The sequence below is a fragment of the Phialemonium atrogriseum genome (genome assembly GCF_030411735.1).
Source record: "Phialemonium atrogriseum strain 8032-3 unplaced genomic scaffold QBC33scaffold_1, whole genome shotgun sequence".
NCBI lineage: Eukaryota > Fungi > Ascomycota > Sordariomycetes > Cephalothecales > Cephalothecaceae > Phialemonium > Phialemonium atrogriseum.
Genome location: NW_026848138.1, coordinates 533,803 through 555,302, shown reverse-complemented (window position 1 = coordinate 555,302; position 21,500 = coordinate 533,803). Strand labels below are relative to the sequence as shown.

Sequence of the window (21,500 nt, the reverse complement as noted above, 5' to 3'; positions counted from 1 at the left end):
CTATGATATCCAGGAGGGGAACGGCGAATGAGCAGTCCTAAGATTTTCTCTATTGCATTACCAGAGCCACAAAGAAATTGAATCAATGAAGTCTTTCCCCATCGTATTTTCCACGTAGACACGAGGCACCAGGTTTTCCGCAACTGGCAAACTACCGACCTAATTCATATGCCCGTTGCCTCTCGATAAAACGTGATACTCCGGTTAGCCCCAGCAGCGCAGAACATCTCCCCTCGCCCCATACCCGGCACCGGAGCCTTGTCTGACTTGGGCAGCCAACGCACGCTCCAGAGCGCCTTGTCCGTCTCGCTGTGGGTGGCCACGCAGACCCCCCGCTCGACGTCCCAGACGCGGACCTTGCCATCCAGCGACCCGCTCAGCAGGTACTCGCCCGTGCCGTTCCAGTCTATGCTAGTGATCCACGCGTTGCTGCTGCCGCTGGGCGAGAGGTTGCCCACGTGCTCGCCGTGCTCCATGTCGTACAGGGCGATGATGCCCGCGTCCCCGGCCGCGGCGAGGCGTTTGCAGCCCGGCGAAAATGCCACCGCCCGAACGGGCTTGGCAAGGCCTGTATGGATGTCAGCCATGGCCGGACAAACCAGGAGAAGTAAGTGAAGGGAGCAAACAAAACAAACTCACCAGAAAGCGAATAGACCATCCTCCCCGTGTCGTTGTTGAACACATAGACAGCACCGCTCTGGTGGCCGCTGGCCGTCAACCTCCCATCCCTGCTCAGATCCACCGCTAGGCCGAAGCTCCCCCCGCCGGCGCCGCTGCCGGTCTCGTACGTCTGTATCCTCCGCTTGCCCACCAGATCCCACACGTGGATCTTCCCATCGTGGGTCGTGACGGCCAGGTAATTCTCGTCTGCGCTCAGGGCAATAGCCCAGGCGTCCCCGGTCTTGCCGACATCCGCAGTGGCATCAGTGCCGTCGGCTGTTTCCCCGCCGCCGCCCCCGCCGCGTCGGATCTCGTGCCACAGCGCCCACTCGTCGGCGGTGGCCTCCTTGCAGGTCCAGATCTTGATCTCGCCGCCGAAGCCGGCGGTGACGGCGACGCGGCCGGGCCCGCCACGCGAGGTGCACGCGTGGTGGATGCCGAGGCGGTGGGCGCCGTTGACGGACTGGACGAGCGGGAAGGTCGGCGAGGCGGTCGAGTGGATGTGCAGCGTCGACGAGCCGCTGGCCGAGAGGAGGCCCGTCGGCGTCGGCGCCAGGGAGAATATGTCGGTTATGTGGGCTGGGTGTCTGTTAGTCGGGGGAGCTTTTGAATTGAGAGAGAGAGGATGGGAGGGTGAGGGTGTCGAGAGCTGTTGAGCTTCGTGTGGTGGGGTTGGGATGGCGGGGCGGCGTTGCAGAGGGACAGAGAGATTGAGCCTACCATTGTCCACCGTGTGCGTGGTTAAATATTGCTTGGACTGGAGATTGTGAGTAACGCTGATCTGGCTGGTGTAGGGGCTGGCCACATACCATTGCTATCGGTCCATGTGTCGCGTCTTTAGGGGTGTTTTCGCAAACCTGAGCTTTATATGCAGTGGTTTGGGAAGAGGTCGCGATGTGGGGTCGAAATGTGACGTCTTTGGATACCCTCCCAGATTCTACTAATAAAAAGAGTGCGCCAGTTGAATCTCGACGACGTACCTGGAAAAGGCATGGGTATAGACTTGATCAACTCATCTTTGGTTCTTAAGTTATCTCCCTTACGTGAAAGCATGGAGGATAAGAAAAGGTGCAACTGGAGCCAGTCCAGGAGCTGCCATCACATCATATCAACTCCACACTCTACCTACTTAAAATGGATTCCCATGTTGCCGCCATTACTGTGGTATTTAACATTGTGAGGTAATGACAGAACTGAGCCTCCTCATAGTGCACGTCTGAAAGCCCATCCTGCTGGGTTAATGCAATGCCTTCCACTCCATTGATATATAGGTACAGTGCTGATGTACAGTTTGACCTAAGGCCCGAGTATAAAAACAGCGTCGCTCTCGCGGCGAGCGCACTACAAGCCATTGCCATGCATGATTGCTATCCCAATGCCCACCAACGCCCCTGCCCGGTTTGCTGGCGGAATCGGAGTCCACACTTAATCACTGAATATCCAACGGTTGCTCCTTGTCCAACGTTCGCAGCTCTGTAATTATCTGTCAGAATATGCCATGAATATGGCAACGGGAGATGGCCTACTCGTTGTACAGTGAGGACAGAGGTAATGCATCCTCTTGGACTGGCCACATGCTGGACATTTGCAAAGAGCTGTGACATCCTTCAATGCCTTTCCTGCCATTTGCCTGTGCCTCTTCTTCATGTGTGACGTCTTCTTCTTCGGGACTGCCCTGAGAACTGACTCCCATATATCTTCAAGTAATGAGGGTATCGACGGCAGGCTGAGCTGGAAGGAGGCGGGAATTGCGAGGACTATTGAGGGAAAGAGAGGAAGGGAGAGCTGCCGGGTCAAGGCCGAACTCAGTCTGGGGGTCGGCGAGGCGGCTACCGGCAAGATCCGCGACAGTAGAGACGAGCCCGCTGGGAGCATTCGGAGAGATGGAGCTGCCAATGCCATCTTGAAGGTGTTTCAATGTCTTGGGAGATATTGAATCGAAGCTCGTGGTCAAGGACGAACGGCTGGGTGGTTGCTCGTTCGGGGTTGCTGAAATTTGCGCCAGTAGGAGAGGCGCCCAGTTGATACGTCAAGCTCTTGCAGTTAAAGTCAGTCGCAGCCGCGTTGCCGTCGCCGTTATTATTTCGCTCTCAACAGAAGCTCGACTGATTTCGAGACTGATGAAAGAGCTTCGAAAATCTGCGAGGCTCGCACGGACCCCAACGTTCGGAGCAAGAGGATATGCGCTAAACCCAATTAACCGGTGGTAGATGCACAGACCCATAACCACCAATCACACACCGCATGTCCCTTCCCCTTTTCCCCAGCCCAAGACAACCCCTGGAACGGAAATTATTGTTTGGCAGGTCGTGAAGAAGAAGGCGGGAAAGTGCGAAGAAATTCCCTGCCTCCAACTCCGCCAATTCATCGTTACGATCCCCAATCCAAAACACGTTTCCGAATCCAATCCATCCTCCTCTAGACGAGAGCACTTGGCAATTGCTTTTTGGGAAAAGAGAAAAAGCTCTGTCAGCTTCATTCGTCCTCAACCGCAGAAATGGCGTCCATGCCGGCAGCTACCATCTACCCGCAGAGCCACGTTGGTTTCGACAGCATCACCTCCCAGATTGAGCGCAAGCTCTTGAAGCGCGGATTCCAGTTCAACATCATCTGTGTTGGTGAGTCTGCCCCGTCACCTGCACCAATTTTCCAGATAACTCGTCCGTTGAGCTCAGAACCGAACTGACGCATCTCGTGCTTCCCCCTTTCAGGCCAGACCGGTTTGGGCAAGTCAACCTTGATCAACACCATCTTCGCCTCGCACCTGATCGAGTCCAAGGGCAGACTTCATCCCGAGGAGGTCATCCGATCCACCACCGAGATCCACCCCGTTTCGCACATCATCGAGGAGAACGGCGTCCGCCTGCGATTGAACATCGTCGACACCCCGGGCTATGGCGATCTCATCAACAACGACCGCTGCTGGGATCCCATCGTGAAGTACATCAAGGACCAGCACTCAGCCTACCTGCGCAAGGAGCTCACCGCCCAGCGCGAGCGCTACATCCAGGACACCCGGATCCACTGCTGCTTGTTCTTCATCCAGCCCTCGGGTCACTCGCTTAAGCCGATCGACATTGTAGTGCTGAAGAAGCTCTCGGACGTAGTAAATGTTGTCCCCGTCATTGCTAAGGCGGATTCCCTCACCCTTGAGGAGCGACAGGCTTTCAAGGAGCGCATCAAGGAGGAATTCGCGTTCCACAACTTGAAGATGTACCCTTACGACAATGACGAGTTCGATGAGGAGGAGAGAGTCGTCAACAGCCAGATCAAGGTAAGCATCGCTGGCCTTTTCTCTCATCGCAAGCCACGTATCTAACCTTTTTATCGCAGGGCCTCATCCCCTTCGCCGTGGTCGGATCCGAGAAGTCTATCATCGTGAATGGCAAGCAGGTTCGTGGCCGCCAGAACCGGTGGGGTGTTATCAATGTTGAGGACGAAACCCACTGCGAATTTGTCTACCTGCGAGACTTCCTCCTCCGAACGCACCTCCAGGATCTCATCGAGACCACGTCTCAGATCCACTACGAGACCTTCCGTGCCAAGCAGCTTCTCGCCCTAAAGGAGAGCAGCGCGCAGGGCCATGGCAGCAGGCCAATCAGCCCGGCTGCCGAGCGGGAGATGAGCCGGAGCTCGCAACGCATGACCATGAACGGTTACTAAGTCGACTATCCTGCAGGCTGTGTGGGCAGCTGCCCTGCATTCGGCCGCCCCTCCAAGGGCTACGCCTATGACAAGCCCGATATCCCAGTGGAAGCTATTTTGAGGACCTTGCTTATGCCACCAAAATGGCGGTCGACGGAGAGATGGGTGGGAGAGGGGACGAATGGAGTTGATATGCGATTGCAGGTCAATATCCCCTTGGCCTATGGTGTTTTGTGTCTTGTTGGCAAATCAGTATTCCACGGACTGGACCTTACTTAGCCTTATTTCCTTTTAGTATTCCCCCCCTCGAAGCTTCTTGGCATCTTCCTACCTTTTTTTCCTTAATTCGCCCAGCCCTTGTTACTCTAATAGAGAGCTAGTTTCTAGTTTTGATACCTGGCGGAATTCAACGAACTGTTACGGCAGGCTGTCGAATGTGAACGTCCTCGCTGTTGAATTTGTTTGTCCATGTCAATTCGAAGTATGCCAATGGCAGGGCCTCCTCGTGGTATCTATGCTGCTGTATGTAATATTTTCCCATGCTTGCAATGCGTCTCGCTCGTCTCGGATCCTCGGATCCTCACTCGTGGTCCCTCGCTCGTGGTCCCGCGCTCTCCCCTCAGAACAGTCATAAACCCAAGCTGTTCAAGACGACGGTGCTGGCGCATAAACAAAATCCTCCAGCTCCTTGTAAGCCGTCTCCAGATCATCATTCACGATCACCTTGTCATGCACGCCCGGCGTCTTGGCATACTCCAGCTCGAGCTTGGCCTGGTCGAGTCTCCTCTGGACGCTCTCGGCGGACTCGGTGCCGCGGCCGCGCAGCCGCCTCTCGAGCTCCTCCTCGGACGGCGGGGCGACGAAGACGTAGCGGGCCGGGATGCCGGACGACTTGATCTGCTTGACGCCCTCCATCTCGATGTCGAGGACGACGACGCGGCCCCGCGCCGTCTGCTCGTCCAGCGCCCGCCGGCTCGTCCCGTACCGGTTCCCGCCAAACCGCGCGTGCTCCACGAAACCACCCGCCCCGGCTAGCGCCTCGAAGTCGTCGCCGCTCACGAAGTGGTACTCGACGCCGTCGCGCTCGCCCGGGCGGGGGGCGCGCGTGGTGTGCGAGACGGAGAAGGCGAACTCGTCTCCCGAGCCGTGCGCGAAGAGACGCTTGAGGAGCGTGCCTTTGCCGACGCCGCTGGGGCCGGAGATGACGAGGGGGCGGCGGTCGGTGGGTGGGGATGCTGTGGAGGGGGGGGGTTCGTTAGTTAGGGGAAGGAAGCATGAGTTTTTTGAACGGGTTTCGTGGGAACGTACTGGGCGCCATTGCGGGTGAGAACCGGGGGACGGAGAGGTGGAATCTGGCGGAGGATGAACTTGGGTATCGGAGGGTTGCGCGAGCAATACTGGCTATTGAGATCCTAGAAATCATCTGCGGAGGGAAAAGGCCTGTGGACATTTGTGGTCGACATCTGAGTTTGGCAGAAATGTAGGCGGTGAAGTTAAATGGCTGTTGGTCCAGGTGAGGGTTAGGGTTGATTATTATGAGAACCTCCATTCTCCCGGCGCTCCACACCTCAAGAGTTCTGTTTGTGGAATAATTGTCTTAACCAACGCTGCCGAGACCTGTCACTCATGCCTACCGAAATGCCATCTCACACGTCGTTCCGATGTCCGCGCCGGCGCAAACACCTTCTTCCCCACCGGACGAGAACGTGATTGCCCCTCTCGACCCCGCGCACCCCTTCACGCCCAAGCCGCTGATCGCCGACATCCTTCGCACGCGCTACTGTGTCCCGGGGTCGGTGTTCCTCGTCGAGAGCGTCGATTCCTCCATCGCCGTCGGCAGCAAGTACCGCGCCGTGCGAACCCTCCTCGGCGATGGAGAGCTGTGCATCCAGGCTCTGCTGGGCGCCGAGATGCACGGCTTCGTGGACGACGGGCAGGTCTATGCAGGGTGCTACGTCAGGATCGACAGGTTCGAGGTTCGCTGGGTGAACCTGGCCGGCGGCGTGGAGGATGTCGAGGATGACGGCGCGGAGAACCTGGCGGGCCCGCTGAGGAGGAGGAGGGGCCACGAGAAGATGGTCTATCTGCTTGTGGAGGATCTCGTCACAGTGGGCTGGAACAATGCCTATCTGGGGATGCTTAAGACACGGCAGCAGGAGACGGATCCTATTGGACGCCAGGTTAACAGCGGTGCCAACCAGGGTGCTGTGATGGGAAAAGGGGAGCATTTCCCCGGAGATCGGGCGGAACGAAACACGGGCGCCGCTCCGTCCGTCTCCGAAGCGAAGCCATCGGATCCAAGGCTCCCGGCGAAGGCTGGTGATATGGATTCTGTGGGGGTGCCGGAGCCGGGGAACAAGGCACCCGATTTGGACGACGTTGCCAACAAACATACATCTGAGCTCCCAGCAGATCGCGGAGAGGATCCTCCAAAACAACAAGCCAACGCAGCCACGCGCACTCAAGACGTGGCTCCACACTGGGCTTCCGACGACGCAACCAAACCCCTGAAGCTCACCTCCTTGCGGGCAATCCCCAGCCTTCCCTACAAGCAGAACTGGATGGTCAACGTCCTTGCCATCGTCGCGTCGCTCTCCGAGGTGGAGCCTTCCCACCTGCCTCCGTACCATCAGCGGACTGCAAGGCTAGCCGATCCGTCGACAAACAAGCAAGTCCTGCTGACCGTTTTTCTCGACCCAGATGACTTCAACCCAAGGGTTGGAAGCGTGGTGCTTATCCTGGGGGTCAAGAACCATAGGTTCGATGGTGGTAGCCTGAAGAAGTACTCGAGCGACCGTCCCAAGCATGGGAGACGGTGGTGGTTCGAGGAGCCTTTGGAGTTGGGGTGGTGCGATGTTGCTGGGCTCAGGAGATGGTGGGATGGCCAGCAGCGAAGCGGCTTGGAGAATCAGTCGTAAACATGAAACAGACACCTGCCAATACCATGTGAATACCTAGCCAGGTCTGAAATAGATAAGCCGCCGCCGCGGATGAGGATCTCTTGGATGTGGCGCAAGTTTACGAGATCCTCCTACTGCCAACCCCTACCAACAAAAACAAATGAAGATATTGCTGAGAAAAAGGGTTGGTTCTTCTAAATGGAAAGTGACTGTTGCGCTGGCCCCCTGTGCTGGCTAGCCAGACGGGCCTGCACATTTCACTGAGAACCTTGTGATGAGAGAGCTTTAGTTCCTCAAGATGGCCCCCTGCGGTGCCTCTGAACAAGAGGGGAAAACAACGCCAACCCCCCACCCGCACCCCCTTTTATGATTCCAACTACTACACCGACCCCAACAACGAAAATAGAGGAAAATGCAAGATTACTTCAAGAGAAGCCAGCTAGCCACCCAATCATACAGTACAATATAAGACGCGAACGATTGCCGCTATTATTAAATTCCAAGAGATCTATCCTTGGGTATCCGGAACGCCAACAAAAAAAAAACAGATGCAGGTCCGCCCATTTGCACCAGACGCAATAACTGTACAGTACAATCCCACAAAATGCCACTTTTTGTAGATGCCGTGAAATATACGAGCGGGTTGATCCAGCTCCCCCGTCCAAGAAAACAACTATGTGACGGCCGGTTTATCTGACGCGCTCACTGTGTGAATCTCAGACTTTTCCTTGATCGTACCGGATGTTTCGACGCCACATCCTGCCCCGCAGAAGGCCTGCAAGACCTCCTTGATGGCGTTTCGGTTTATTGGTTTGCTAATTGGATCTTGTCAGGTGGATGATCATCGCGAATAAAGACTCGGGGCAGGGGACTCCCTTACCTCAAGAATTTGTCGACCCCGGCCTCCGTGCACTCCTTGGCAACTCCTTCTTCCGCAAAGGCAGACAGTGCTATAATGGGTGCCGTGTACCCCAGTTTCCGGATTAATCGAGTGCTCTCGAGCCCGTCGACTTCTGGCATCTGTATTGCCTGTTAGGGTCTGCCTGGGGGGGGGGGGGTGGGTTGGTTGGTGGGGAGTGGGAGCAAATGCCTACCTGAATGTCCATGAATATGATATCGAAACGACTACCGAGCTCCATGGCCTCTCTGACTTTCTCGTACGCGACCTGGCCGTCCTGTATGCTGTCAGTAACGGTAGGGAGCGGTCGTGCGGGTGTGGGAGCTTACCATGACAACCTCGACATCGTGGACCTTTTCGAGGAGCAACATTCGAGTCAGGACTTCAAGGTTAGTGGCGTTGTCATCCGCAACCAACACCCTCAGTCCCGTCTTCCCATTCGCGATACCAGAGGATTTCGCCATCGGGCCAGCTTTTCCCTGTTGCGCAGAAGGATTCAGTGGGCTGCCAGGCCTCGGAAGGTCTAGCGAGCGTGCGTGTCTAGCCTCTAGTGCGGCCAAGGCCAACTCGCCATCCTCTGGCTTGAGTTGCTGGAGCGAGTCGAAACTGGCCCTTCGCGAGGCCTCGTTGGAGGGTGGAACAAGCGATACCCTGGTCCATGTCAGCTTCTTGAAAGAGGAGGGCAGTGATTTTGTGCAAGGAATGAAGAGCGCAGTGACAGAGCCTACCTGAGGGGGGCGCGCATGGTAAATGTGGATCCAATATCAGGTGTGCTCGTCAAGCTGATGGATCCTCCCATCAGGGTGGCCAGCTGGCGACAAATCGCCAATCCCAGCCCTGTGCCGCCATATTTGCGCGCGAGGCCGATCTCCCCTTGGATGAACGGCTCGAACACGCGTTGCTGGATCTCCTCGGGGATTCCGTGGCCGGTATCCTCGACTTCGAACTCGAAGAGGTAGGGTCTGGAGGAGAGGGGCGGGTGAGGTGCCCGCCCGGCCTGGCCCTGCGACTGTGAGGAGGCGCTTTCTGACGCGTCTTGCCTCGCATCTAGTCCCACACCATTTCGAAGAGGGGAGCCAGGTCTCGAGGGATTTGTAGCCTCGACGACAGAACTCGATTCGGATTTGAGCCCAGCATCACCATTGGGCTGGCTGACGCCCCCCGGCCGTTCAACATCGGGTACACCAGCTATCTCGCCAAGACAGCTGATCCGCAATTCGACGCGGCCATGGGCGGGGGTGAATTTCAAGCTGTTACTAATGAGGTTAATGACGATCTGCAGGATCCGGTGCTGGTCGCCCCAGACGTGCATGTCCCTGGTATGTGCCACATCATAACGCCGGGCGGGGGGGACACTCCGGAGCGACGCAGACCTGTCTATTCGCAACTCTTGGCCGAAAGTCTCGGCGTCAATGTACGAGATGGAGAAATCGATGTTGCGTTCCCGTGAATCCTTGGCGAAGAAGGCCGAAATCTGCTTTCCGAAGTCGCCCAGGGAAAATAGCTTCTCTTCAAGTCGCGTTGGCTGCCCTGCTTCGTGCCTGGCAAAATCGAGAAGGTCCTCCAACAATCGTAGAAGTAGAGTTCCTGGACATGGTTCATGAGCGATTAGAGCTGAGGGACGAGGACAGTGACCTTACCTGATTCGTAGACTGTCTTCAAAGACCGTTTTATGCGTCCCAAGTCATTTTCTACCATGCAAACGGAGCACATGCCCAGGATCCCGTTCAAGGGCGTTTTCAGCTCGTGCGAAACATTGGCGATGAATACCGTCTTGGCCTGGTTCGCAGTCTCGGCAGCCTTCTTGCTCAGCTCCAGTTCCTTCGTCCGCTCTGCCACCTTGTCCTCAAGTTGTGTGTACTGGCGCATGAGTTCGTCGGACATCTCGTTGAAGGTTCCCGTAAGATCGGTTAGCTCGTCAACGACGAGGTGATTCCTCACTTGGATTTTCCCCGGGATCTTAACCACCCTTCCAGGACCTCCATCGATGCTGGCGAGTGTCGGTTTCTCGTACCCACCCAGAATCTTCCTCGCCCAGTGTGCCATACCTTTTTGATTCGAGGGCGGCTTCGAGCTGTGCCCAGATCTGGCGTCACCCCCATGCTGGGACTCGTGGTCATAGCCAGGCGATGCGGCGAATTGTTGCGTGGCCACCTTCAGCCTCCTGATGGGCAACACGCTTAGATGCGCGAATGGCAGGGCGATGAGGAGGGCCAGGCCAACCGTCGTGAAGACACAGATGAGCAGAATATTCCTGAGGAGTCGTACTGGAGCTAGCGCCTCTCCCCGAGTCTGCTCCACAATCACCACCCAGTCAACGAGAGATGTGGGTGGCCTGGCCGCCCCGACGGCGACGGCCACGCCATTCTCGTTCACGGTCTCGAGAAGACCGGTGGCATTGTTCACCGCCTTGATTTGATCAGCGTAGGCATTGAGAGCCGCCGGGAAGCGGGAAAGAGAAAAGGTGAGGGCCATTCCTGGCTCGGGAGCAGAATGTCGCTCGGGCTGGCCCTCTCGTGGCACCACTGGAATGACGAACTTGACGGGTGCATCCGCAAGGATTTCAGGGTCGCCGGCTGTGGTCCTGTTCGCCGTCGGATAAGAGTTGTTGAACCGATTCCATGTTGTATCGGGCCCTAACAGCAAGGTGAGGCCTGTGTTGTCCAATCCCTCGGGCGAGGTCTCGATCTTGAAGAGCTCCTTCGCAGCAGCAACGATGGTGATGTAGCCAATGACCTCTTTCTTGTTGAAGCTGTTGAACATGGGCTGAGTTATAGACACGAGGGCGTACGTCTCGTTGATAATCAGCGGTCCCAAGAGGAGCATGTTCTTTGTGGTTACCGACACAGTGGGAAATGCTTCCACGTTGGCGGAATCGGGGCCATGGGTGAGATTTGGGTAGAGCTGGGGGGGGAAGCCCTGGTCCGGGTCACCAAGATGGACACTCGAGCCATTAGGATGTGCGAAGGGCAGCTCAATTTCATCCTCTACGCTCGCCGTCACGTTGAGAACAGCGATGGGATCACCAAAAGGGTCAACTGTGGTGTTACGCGTGTAGACCCTTGCTTGAAGCAGGTCGACAAAGGAGCTGGATTGTAGCGCAGATACCAGAGTCCCAGCCTGCAAGGTTGTGAGCATAGGGACGAAGGACACACGGGAAGTGAGGCGAGGTAGATGTGGTGCTACTCACGGCGGCATCCCAATCGGACTGGTTCGCATTCCCGGTGTAGTAGCGACGCAGAGAGTCCTGAATGAGACCACGTGTAGTTATGCTGTTGCTGATTACAAGCAGCTGGTCCAGGACGGAGGCGATCTGGGCAGCCTTGAGCGAGGCCGTGAGGGCCAGAGCCTGGGTCTTGACATCGCCCACAAAGTTGTTCACAAAGAGCCAGGTCGGGATCGACACAATGCTGAGGCTGATGAGAACGGCGAGCAGGACGACGGCAGCAAGCTGTTCGCGGATGCCAATCCTCATTTGGACGACAACATGACTCGGCCCGTGTCGCAGGGCGGACGCAGCGCAACGCTTGAGCGGTCCAACGAAGTGCTTCTCGTCATAGAAACACTATATTTCCGGACCCGGGCGGCTTGAAGGCGACTGCGAGCTTGCGAGAGACAAGGCTTTGGACTGTGGGGTTGACCGTCGAAAGAGAAGAGGTTCGGGATCCCGGAAATCCTGCGAGTTCGCGGGATTGCAAATCACGGAGCTGGGGGTTGCGGCCACGTGATGCGGTTAGTGGGTCTCGGCAATGCGGCAACTGGGCGCTATACTGTGGTAGGTGCTAGCGCGAGGGTGCCTGTCCTTTCCCATTCGTCGTTTGGACCCTCCAGGGACCCATTGTCGCTAACAATACGACTCAGCCCCTGAACTGATCATCGCAGCGGTGCCTTTGGCCGCGTCTGGAACGCGCATTCCCCTGCTGCTTCAGCATGCGGCTCTCCCGACCATGTCCCAGCCGACCGGGCCGTCATATATAATGGGTGCCTGGACATGAATGGATTCTCCAAAACATGATATCTCCATCTCTCACGTCGGGTATGGCCTACTATCTGTCATGTGTGTGGTGTGCGTAGGTAAGCAAGGGTTGAAATACTTAAGTGTAATTGCTCGGACCCTGGACCGACTCCCAAGGGCTGTCAAGTTTGGCAAATCCACATTCAAGAGACGTACGTTGTACGTCACCTACGATTTTTCCCCGCGATGCACCCGCGAAATTATCCGCCGCTGATGGAGGGCGGGGAGGTCACCTAGCTGTGCAACTGTCCGGAATACGCATTGTCCCCAAATGCTCGTCATAATATGCTCTGACATCTGACAGTCTTTCTGGCTGGCTGGTGGGGGGCTGCGATTGGGCAAACCCCTCATTCAATCGATATTCCTAATATGTCCTTCAGCTCAGCTTTTGCCGAGGGTTAATTTCTTCTTCGATTTTTCTCTAATCGTGATTCATTGCGGTCCAAACAGAACTAGATCAGCTCGCGTTGCTAATTGAAAGCTGATGCCTCCGGAGACAAATACAGCATAAAATTTGGCAGTTTTAAGACAGTTGCTCTCTGACCTATGGCCGGTTCCCCGCCCTGGAGAAATCATCGGCGTCAAGGGAGGCAGCCAGTTTTCCGTGCCAGATGGGGAAGCTCTTCCGGTCTTGGGCGTTGACGGGACCACCAACCCCGCCTGTCTTGGGTGGCGACACAAGATCTCGGACCACCGTGGATTTACTAGGTCTTAATACGGAGAGCATCTACAAGTTGAAATTCAAAAAAGCCATGCATGTGACTAGAGAAGAAGAGAGGATGCTGCGGGTGACTGTTGTAGAGAGGTCCTTTCTTGCGAGTCTCGGAGCTAGCCTCTGTCGTTCAGGGGTTGTAGATTGGTGACAGGTGGATATTGAGCGTGCAGTAGGAGTACCTGTTGATGAGATCGCACTCCTGTGGTCGACGTAGATCTTTGATCATCACCTCTAATGCCTCCACTCAAGGGTAAGAAGTAGACACAATGGTGGACCTGCAAGTGGTTCTAGTTGTGGTTCCTCCTCCACCCTTACATCCAGTTCACGAGGCTTTCCAACGAAGAGAAACATCCATGCTCGTGCGGGCTCCTAGGATGGACTGGATGCTGTCAGAGACTCGAAATGAGGAATGGGGCAATAATTAATTCTCCCTCGGACTTGACATCCTTTGTGGCTCTATCTGAGCTGCGTAATTCTCAGTATTTACTCCAGAAACTGGCTAACCGTCTTAAATTTAGATGCAAGCTGACAAGTGGAACTACACTTCGATTTCATCACGCAAACAACCCGGAAACGCATGAAACGGAGCGGGCTACTCTCCTTGTATTCGGGTTGACATTGAACCCTTCATGCCATGTCACCCGAGACAAAATAGGAACAAATTGTAGCTCTCTGTTAAGATGTAGAACCACAGCATCACTTTCTCAGACAAGTTTAAAGCCGGGCCGGCCCTTGCCAATACAAATTCCTAACTTTTCTAATGCATCTGCTACGTTGTATTATAGATAGCCCCATCAAAGTTCGCCATCTCAGGTAGGACCGACATCTTCATCACGAAACCTAAACTCCTCCCCCCTTGCCTCGCTTGGCCCTCTCTCTCCACCTCCCTTTATCGTGTCCTTCGAGTTGAATAGGACAAGTGAGGGGTGGGGGCAATTCAAAGCCCCGAAACCATCCTCATCCATGCTCGTGTCCTTGTATCTCGTGCCGAATTGATTCTAACTAACATGCTCAACTCTCTGGGAAGACTATGTCCGAGTCCCGCTAGATCCCTAATGAGAATTCGAACACCATCACTCTCCTTTCGCCCTCGCAGGCTTTCCCCCCGTCTTATGGACCCAGTCCAACAGCCCGATGACGCCAAAGTGGACGTTGAAGCGCTCGTGATGCGCGTCGTGCATGCGTGCGGCGCCGCCGAAGAAGTCGTAGCCGCTGTGTACGGTCGCGGTCTCGACCAGGACGGAGCCCAGGAAGGCCCACATGGTCAGCACGTGGCTGCGCAGCAGCAGGGGCGGCAGCATCACCGGCATGGTGTTGGCGACCAGTTGCTCGACCGGGTGGGCGTACTGGGCGGCCAGCGCCACGGGCGCCGTGAACTTGTGGTGCTGCTTGTGGATCGCTCGGTAGAAGCGCGGTGAGTGCAGGAGCCGGTGCGAGTAGTAGAACAGCACCTCGCGCATGAGCGTGCACAGGATGAGCTCCGTGGCCAGCTCGGCGAGCGGCGGAGGGGTGGCGGATACCCGGAAGGCGCAAGGTCGGCCCGTCTTCAGCGATACAGTCGTGTTGAGTAGCGCCAGGCCCAGGGACATGAGCTGGTTCCTGGAGACGACGCGAAGGCAGTGCCAGATCTCAGCCCGGGTGGGCTGCTTTGGCGCCGGCTGGATCTTGTGCCGGGCCGAGAAGGAAGGCAGGAGGTGGTCGAGAGAGATGTAAAAGGCGGAGACGAGCCAGAAGGAACATATCTGGACTATGAGGGTACCGACAAACTCGATCTTGTGTGGATTATACGTCGCCACGATCTCGGACCACCAAGACGAGGGCGATGAAAATGGATGAGAGACCATGTTTTTGATGTTTCCGCACAACGGATATCAAGCTTTCAATAGGGGGTGACCTGGATTGTGTCGATGTGTTGATGCCCATCCTGTCTCTTCCTGTCTTCAGAGGAATTCCAGTTATAAGATTTTATCCACCTTCATATGAGCCTCGGCATTTGCCTCCTCCTTGTGACTGTGAGGGCGGGGGTCCGATTTAGAGCGACTTGTTATGCAGTAGCGTACACTAGAGGCAGGGGTTGTCGGAATTGGCCAATGGAAAGCTGCAAAATTTGCTTACAGGAAGATCAGCAGGGGTCCACATGAGAGCGCCTTTCAGTCAGTTTCTTCTTTTATATACAAGAAGGTTGAGATGAGGATAAGGGTGCAAATATCAGTTTCGGTTCAAAATTGAATACCTTGAATGCCCAGTGTATTATGTCTCTAGTAATGATTGGGATTATTGTATTTCTCTGTTTAGGGGCACAATCCAATCTCGCCCTGCCATCACATCTTCCTCACAGGTCACGCCCGAGGACAGCATCCTTACAAGACATCTTAGCACCGTTGACTATTTTCAGGAACTACGCATATAGGACCTGTAGAGATAGTGATAACCATTTCAAGGGGCACAGCACCCAGGATTAAGAAAAAACAATCTGTGATGTTCAATCCAGGTTAAGCTCGGTGGCAAGCCTTAGTTGAGGATGGAAAGAAAGACGTAGGTTGTTGAAGGTGAGATGAATGAATCTGAACTATTCAATTGCCATATCTCGATAATATAAGTAGGGTAGGATGTAGATCTCTCCGGAGCTGCAGCTTGCCTGCATACTAATTCTTGTATAATTACAATACAGTCGCACCCTATGCAGTCGGTAATTAATACATGCTTGCGCAGGAACATCCTGCCGAGACTATTATAGAGCATCCATTGTATTCCCTCGCGTGCATATCCTAAACGCAACTTTTCTGAACTCTCGTTGCCGCCTACTCATTGAACACGTCATATGACCAAAGACGTATTTCGCGCTCATGTAAAGGAGCAGGATGACAATATACTACAAATCGATTACCTCAAATGGCATACGCCTTGGTAGATAACTACCAGCTGACTGCAGTGTTGAGGGTCTGGTTCATGGTAATGTATAAATCAAATCTATTTTCTAGATAGGTGGTTACCAGCCCCATACATGCACAATCGAACTGCCGTGTGTAGGTCGTGTAGAACGTTTGAACCTGGATCATAACGACCGTCCTTGGCAGAGTAGGGGAAGGGGGAGAAAAAAAAGGAACAGGATCATTATAACGGTCAGTTTACAGCAGAGTAGTAATAATGGCGGGAAACAACCCCCCAAAAAGTCTAAAGTAAAAACACACAAAACCCACACTCAGTCTTTTTCGATCTTGCGTCACGGCATCACCGGGTCCCCGTCTCACGCCGAGAACTCAGATGGCCATCAGGGCGACAGCAGCGAGACCGACAAAGCCGACGACGCCGACGGAGTCGACCACGCCTCGCGGGGCGGCCGCGGTGACGGCCGGGTCGGCGGAGCTGGCCGTCTCGGCCGCCGAGGTCTGGTTGGCGCTGACCGTGGCGCTGCCGGCCGCGGAGGAAGAGGCACCGGAGTCGGCACCGGAGCCGGCGCCAGGGGTGGAGGCCGGGCCCGCACAGTGCCAGTGGTCGCCGTGCGGGTGGCAGCCGACGGACCCGGTTGGGCTCGGGGCTCGGGTGGCCGAGCCCGTCTCGGTGTGGTGGTTGTCACCGTCGTCGTCGTCGTCGTCGTCGTCACCGTCGCCGTGCTCGTGCTCGTGCTCGTGCTCGTGGTCGTGGGTGGACTCGGCGGGTGCCTCCGTCGTGGGCGACGTTAGGATGGTGGTGGCTGGTGCGGCTGTCTCTGTACGAGGGCCGGCACAGTGCCTGGAAGGAGGGACGGGGGGTTAGTATGGGTCGGTCGTTGGGTTAGGCTGACTTGTTGCGTTGAGACAAGACATACCAGTGGTCTCCGTGGGGCTGGCAGCCGACAGACTCGGTGGGTGAGGGGGTGACGGTCTGCGCAGAAGCTGCGGAGAGGAATCCGAGAAGGAAAGGAACGAAAGTGGTTGCCTTCGTGTTGGGCTGTTGTTACGCAAGTGGCGTCAAGTTGGGTGTATGGTGGTGGTGGTTGAATCAAGGTCTCTGGAGAGACTGTATGTTTGGGAGGCTGATATGTGATGGAAGATATTGGGGATTGGATCGGGAGGATTGTGCGAAAAGGTTACTTATAAGCTACGCAGGATGGTCATATACGCTGAAGATGCCTCTCCTACAGTTGGCGAGCGCCAAGCTCTCTATCGACCTGATGGAGACTATCCTTCAATCCAGTTTAATGAGGGCAGGGAGCGACCCCTGGGAAGGAACGGGTCCGATACTTTGGTTTGCGTGATTATAAAGCTTGCTATTGCATATTGTGTAGGAGCCATGATAATGGTATGTGTGATACTGGCGCCAGCATTGGACTCCAACAGGTTCAGAGTCATGGAATGATAGGGTTCCCGCAATCGAAGGGTTTCTATGACTACCTAGCCAAGACTCTAACTTCCTAGAATAGAGCCTCCTTCCGATTTCAGTTCAATATGATTGGTAAAAGCCTCACACCAGCCCTAGTAGTTGGCCAAAGAGGTTCTTCACCTCGACTACGCCCAGGTATAAAAGGTTGCAAAGCGCCCGAACAAAATCAAAGAGCCAAGAAACCCCCCACAAAGCCAAGACTCAAAAGCACCAGAAAGTTGCTGAGAAAGAGAAGTTGGTCTTCCTAGCTCAAGATCCGTAGTCTCTTGGCAATGCAAGAGCTGGACAACAAGGTTCTCAAAGGAAGCCTCAACTTCTTGGCTCTCTGTCCAGCTTACCATTACGGGTCAGAAACTTCTTCTTCTGCGGGAAAAATTGCTCTCAATATTGCCAATAATACAGTCTGCTGGTCCGATGACTGATGGATTTGACAAAATCGACTTTACTTTCCCAAGGAAATAATTACAAGTGAACTCTCCTACGTTGGTAGCAGAGTCTCTCAAGTGAACTTTGAAAACTTGGTTATTACAGAGACGACAACGGGTTCTATTCTTGCGAGTCTCAGCAACAGCAAACTTCGGCGCTGAAGGTGGTGTCCAGGTTCCAACAACAACCCTTCCCAGCACCCCGTCACCCCACGCCCAGGTGGGCCACGTCTCCAGAGTCAAGACCCAAAAGCTGGTCAACCGGGTCCGTATAATCGGAGAGTTTACATTATTAATTTGCCGCACTACCGGTCCAACGTGAAAACAACGTGGGCCGAGATCCGCTCGAGGGTACATATCGATCATCCGTCCCGGCCACAGAACGCGGTGATCGACTGACTTGTCCTAGATTCAAGTGCTGATCTTATCTTGAGCACCCCTTTGTAGTCGACTCAGAGGTGCCCCTCCCATCGCCTCCCATCGCCAATCTCACTACTGGAAGCCCCCACAACGGCGGTCAAGATGTGTCGACTGCTGGGAAACCTCCTCCTCCTTGGCGGACTGCTCCTCTGGGGTTCGGCCACAGTTTCAGCTGATCACCCGATCAGAAGGCAAGCTGCTGAGACAACGGCAACCCCAACCTCGACGGCGGCGGCCAAGGTCACGGCGATATCAGAATGTCATCTCCATGAAACAGTACAGTAAGTCGTGTGTCTCTTTCTCAACAGGGAGTGTTAATCGATTGCGATCACCCGTAACTGACCTCGACGACTATTAGATATTGCATGGTTGGTACCACAGAGTATCGTGTCATGGAAACAATGACCGCGACTACGGGGCTGCCGTCCTCATACACTGCTTGCCATAGCCACGGCAGCGATACTTATTGCATTTCCCCCGATGGCGGAGAGGTCGAGATCGTCCTGGCAGCCGAGGCTGGAGCCGCCAAACCACCAGCGGTGCAAACTGCCAAGCCCAGGGGTTCGAGCATTACGGCGGTCTCCGAATGCCATACCCACGGCTCGTCCTTGTAAGTGACGGCATCTGACCAACCTTGCGGACATGAAAGCAAGCTAACGGCAGGACTCTGCAGGTTCTGCATGGCTGGCGAGAGCGAATATTACATCATGACCACTGTCACAGCCACTTCGGACATCCCGCCAGCCTACACGGGCTGCCACAGCCATGGCTCTGACACGTGGGTTTCCCCAAGACACTCCAGAGTTACTCATCGGAAGTTTGCTGACGTTTCACCAGGTTCTGCATCTCGCCCACGGGTGATGACGTAGAAATTGTCCCCGCAGAGCAAGCCGGGGAGGAAGACGCAGGGGAGCCAGAGGGCGAGAACTGCCACTTCCATGCTGGTGTCGAGTGAGCACCCTCCGGTACTTCCCCATGCCAGAACATGTTATCTAACGCATGTGTTCGTTAGGCACTGCGTTGGCGGTTCGCATGAGAGTGGTGCGCGGAGCTGCGAGCGGAAAGACCGCAACTACAATGTCCGTCTCAGGGTGGGAATGCTATTCGTCATTCTGGCCACGAGCGCAATCGGTAAGATGGGAGCCCCATCTGGTCAAACCGGACGACAGATGGAGCAAGTAGCTGACACTTTGGTCCAGGAGTCTTTGGTCCTATCCTGCTCACGTCGATCTTTCCACGGAAGCTGGCCATCCTGTTTTCCACCTTGAAGCAGTTTGGTACAGGTGTCATCATCTCCACTGCCTTCGTCCACGTACGCATGCCCGAGCCCCCGGTTCATGTCGCTGCTCTGCAGGGACTCATTGTGCGGGACATCCACTGACATGCCATTGAACATCTACAGCTGCTTACCCATGCCAACCTCATGTTCGAGAACGAGTGCCTCGGCGAGCTCAAGTACGAGGGAACGGCCGCCTCCATTCTCATGGCCGGCCTCTTCCTCTCCTTCCTGGTTGACTACGCTGGCCAGCGTCTCGCGCGGTGGCACGCCGCCAAGAAGACGACCAGCCTCGACGGCGGCTCCCCGTCGCAGGTCACGACGTCGACCGAGCTGGTCAACGTCACCTTGTTGGAGGCTGGCATCATCTTCCATTCGCTGCGTATGTGTCCCGACATTCTCCTTTGCACTGACTATCCCCGGGTGGTGGACGGTGGTTGGGAAGGAAGTGTCATATGAGTGCCATGGCTTGCTAACATGACTTCGCAACGCACAGTAATCGGCGTCACCCTCGTCGTAGCCGGCGACTCCGTCTTCGTGACCCTGACCATCGTGATCATCTTCCACCAGATGTTCGAGGGCATCGCCCTCGGCACCCGCATCGCCGCCCTCGGCCAGGGCAGCAACTCGCTCGCCGCCGTGGCCGCGGGCGCCTCCCACCACGGACACCACCACCACCACCACACAGCCGCCGCTTCCGGGCCGGGGGAGCCGAGCAGCCCGCCGCCGGAGGAGGAGACCAAGCGGGCGGGCCCGGCCGTGTCGACGGCGCGGAAGCTGCTGCTCGCGTCGGCGTTCGCGGTCGTCACGCCCATCGGCATGGCCATCGGCATCGGCGTGCTGGGGAGGTTCAACGGCAACGACCCGTCGACCATCATCGCGCTCGGCACGCTGGACTCGCTGTCGGCGGGCATCCTCGCCTGGGTCGGTGTCGTCGAGATGCTGGCCGAGGACTGGATGCCCGGCGGCGAGCTGGCCGGCGCCGGCCTGCTGGCGACGAGTCTTGGCATGACGGGCCTCGTGAGCGGCATGGTGGTCATGAGCGTGCTCGGGAAGTGGGCTTGAGTAGGAAGGGTGGTTTTGGTTGCGGGAGATATGTATGCGTATATCTCGGCATAAAGGGGGGGGGGGGTGGAGAGACAGATACCCATTCATGGTTCCTTTCCAAAGATGTTCCAGGTAGATAAAAGTGTTTTGTGTTTCCTTGTTTCTTTCAATCCCTTGGACATGAAGTATTTCCCAATTAATCTGCTGCTGCTGCGCAGCATTTATCGAGCACGAATCAACATCAGACAAACTTCAATCATGTTTCCCTTTAGGGTATGCTCGACGATGGAGCCGGCTCCAGTTCAGTTTGGTCTGAACAACAATCATCTGAAAGGCATATGAAGCTGCTCCGAGAAACTTAGCAGCAACTCTCCGAGACCATCCGGTCTGGGAGCTTCCTTCGATTGAAGTTCTCGCTTCAAACTGACTTCACGGTGGGGATGTGTGCTGGTCGGGCATGCACATGCCCAAGCGGAATGTGCATGAGGTTCCTCTGAAAATTAGAGTGAGATGGAAGGGAAATCAAGAGCCTGGCGCAGGACATGAAGAAAAGGAAATAAACCTTAACATAAACTCAAGCTGCAGGTTCAATCTGCTGTTTTCACAGCAGCCTTTCCTTGGCAGGCCAGACAGACTTCAGCCTGGCCTCCGCCGGAGCCACTTGGAAACATCGACACAATTGAAGGTTTCGAGATTAAAAGCATGACGCGCAGCGGCGAAATCGCCGCATGACTTGCCGTAGCCATATGCCACAGCTTTCTCGCGATTATCAGCTGCATGGTGGTGACCTCCTTGCCTGGTCGTGATTTTCGAGATCCTGTTCCCTCTCGTGCTCTTGGGCTGCTGGTGCGACCTCCCCCAAGTCACGATGGTTGCTCGTTTTCCTCGTCGATTTCAGTGGTGGTCGGTCTCTATCCGGCAGAACGGCGAGGGTGACAGGGTGTGACAGGGGTATTAATTGTCCGTACTTCGATCAGCCGTACGGATATTAGATCTGGAGAAATGTACGAATAACGGCATCAACGTTGTACACGCAACCTTTGGAGAGACAAGAGCTGTCATCCACTTGATGGTAGTTACCTCCGTTCCTCTGCCTGAATTATTACCTTGTGACATGGCTGTGTCTAATGGCCGAGA

General features: G+C 55.5%; 8 protein-coding genes across 8 annotated transcripts; 3 read left to right on the top strand and 5 right to left on the bottom strand.

Moving 5' to 3' along the window:
* Positions 1 to 19: 19 nt before the first annotated feature.
* Positions 20 to 2,793, bottom strand: QBC33DRAFT_607890 (uncharacterized protein). Its single transcript, XM_060432346.1, has 3 exons — positions 2,187 to 2,793; positions 640 to 1,239; positions 20 to 568 (listed from the first exon to the last, which is right to left on the bottom strand). The coding sequence occupies exons 1-3, from the start codon at positions 2,560 to 2,562 to the stop codon at positions 165 to 167; spliced, it is 1,380 nt and encodes a 459-aa protein (XP_060288493.1). The 5' UTR covers positions 2,563 to 2,793; the 3' UTR covers positions 20 to 164.
* Positions 2,794 to 3,157: 364 nt separating this feature from the next.
* QBC33DRAFT_574915 (Septin spn2) lies at positions 3,158 to 4,323 on the top strand (the record flags this gene model as incomplete). Its single annotated transcript, XM_060430788.1, has 3 exons — positions 3,158 to 3,278; positions 3,372 to 3,934; positions 3,994 to 4,323. The coding sequence occupies 3 exons, from the start codon at positions 3,158 to 3,160 to the stop codon at positions 4,321 to 4,323; spliced, it is 1,014 nt and encodes a 337-aa protein (XP_060288492.1).
* Positions 4,324 to 4,950: 627 nt separating this feature from the next.
* QBC33DRAFT_574914 (P-loop containing nucleoside triphosphate hydrolase protein) lies at positions 4,951 to 5,623 on the bottom strand (the record flags this gene model as incomplete). Its single annotated transcript, XM_060430787.1, has 2 exons — positions 4,951 to 5,540; positions 5,614 to 5,623. 2 exons carry the CDS (start codon positions 5,621 to 5,623, stop codon positions 4,951 to 4,953), a joined length of 600 nt encoding a protein of 199 aa, XP_060288491.1.
* Positions 5,624 to 5,874: 251 nt separating this feature from the next.
* QBC33DRAFT_520720 (uncharacterized protein) lies at positions 5,875 to 7,694 on the top strand. Its single transcript, XM_060426398.1, has one exon. It carries the CDS (start codon positions 5,967 to 5,969, stop codon positions 7,221 to 7,223), a length of 1,257 nt encoding a protein of 418 aa, XP_060288490.1. The 5' UTR covers positions 5,875 to 5,966; the 3' UTR covers positions 7,224 to 7,694.
* A 333-nt stretch (positions 7,695 to 8,027) lies between these two features.
* On the bottom strand, positions 8,028 to 11,838 carry QBC33DRAFT_3742 (histidine kinase). The gene is made up of 6 exons (XM_060424012.1): positions 11,294 to 11,838; positions 9,744 to 11,223; positions 8,832 to 9,690; positions 8,433 to 8,754; positions 8,300 to 8,380; positions 8,028 to 8,225 (listed from the first exon to the last, which is right to left on the bottom strand). The coding sequence occupies exons 1-6, from the start codon at positions 11,576 to 11,578 to the stop codon at positions 8,082 to 8,084; spliced, it is 3,171 nt and encodes a 1,056-aa protein (XP_060288489.1). The 5' UTR covers positions 11,579 to 11,838; the 3' UTR covers positions 8,028 to 8,081.
* Positions 11,839 to 13,407: 1,569 nt separating this feature from the next.
* On the bottom strand, positions 13,408 to 14,848 carry QBC33DRAFT_520714 (fatty acid hydroxylase superfamily-domain-containing protein). The gene has a single exon (XM_060426397.1). The coding sequence runs from the start codon at positions 14,675 to 14,677 to the stop codon at positions 13,907 to 13,909; it is 771 nt and encodes a 256-aa protein (XP_060288488.1). The 5' UTR covers positions 14,678 to 14,848; the 3' UTR covers positions 13,408 to 13,906.
* A 969-nt stretch (positions 14,849 to 15,817) lies between these two features.
* QBC33DRAFT_582798 (uncharacterized protein) lies at positions 15,818 to 17,536 on the bottom strand (the record flags this gene model as incomplete). The annotated part of the gene is made up of 3 exons (XM_060431362.1): positions 15,818 to 16,565; positions 16,642 to 16,763; positions 17,534 to 17,536. The coding sequence occupies 3 exons, from the start codon at positions 17,534 to 17,536 to the stop codon at positions 16,094 to 16,096; spliced, it is 597 nt and encodes a 198-aa protein (XP_060288487.1). The 3' UTR covers positions 15,818 to 16,093.
* Positions 17,537 to 18,142: 606 nt separating this feature from the next.
* Positions 18,143 to 20,381, top strand: QBC33DRAFT_442552 (uncharacterized protein; the record flags this gene model as incomplete). The annotated part of the gene is made up of 8 exons (XM_060424191.1): positions 18,143 to 18,321; positions 18,399 to 18,650; positions 18,714 to 18,818; positions 18,878 to 18,991; positions 19,053 to 19,171; positions 19,240 to 19,352; positions 19,443 to 19,698; positions 19,813 to 20,381. The coding sequence occupies 8 exons, from the start codon at positions 18,143 to 18,145 to the stop codon at positions 20,379 to 20,381; spliced, it is 1,707 nt and encodes a 568-aa protein (XP_060288486.1).
* Positions 20,382 to 21,500: the final 1,119 nt, after the last annotated feature.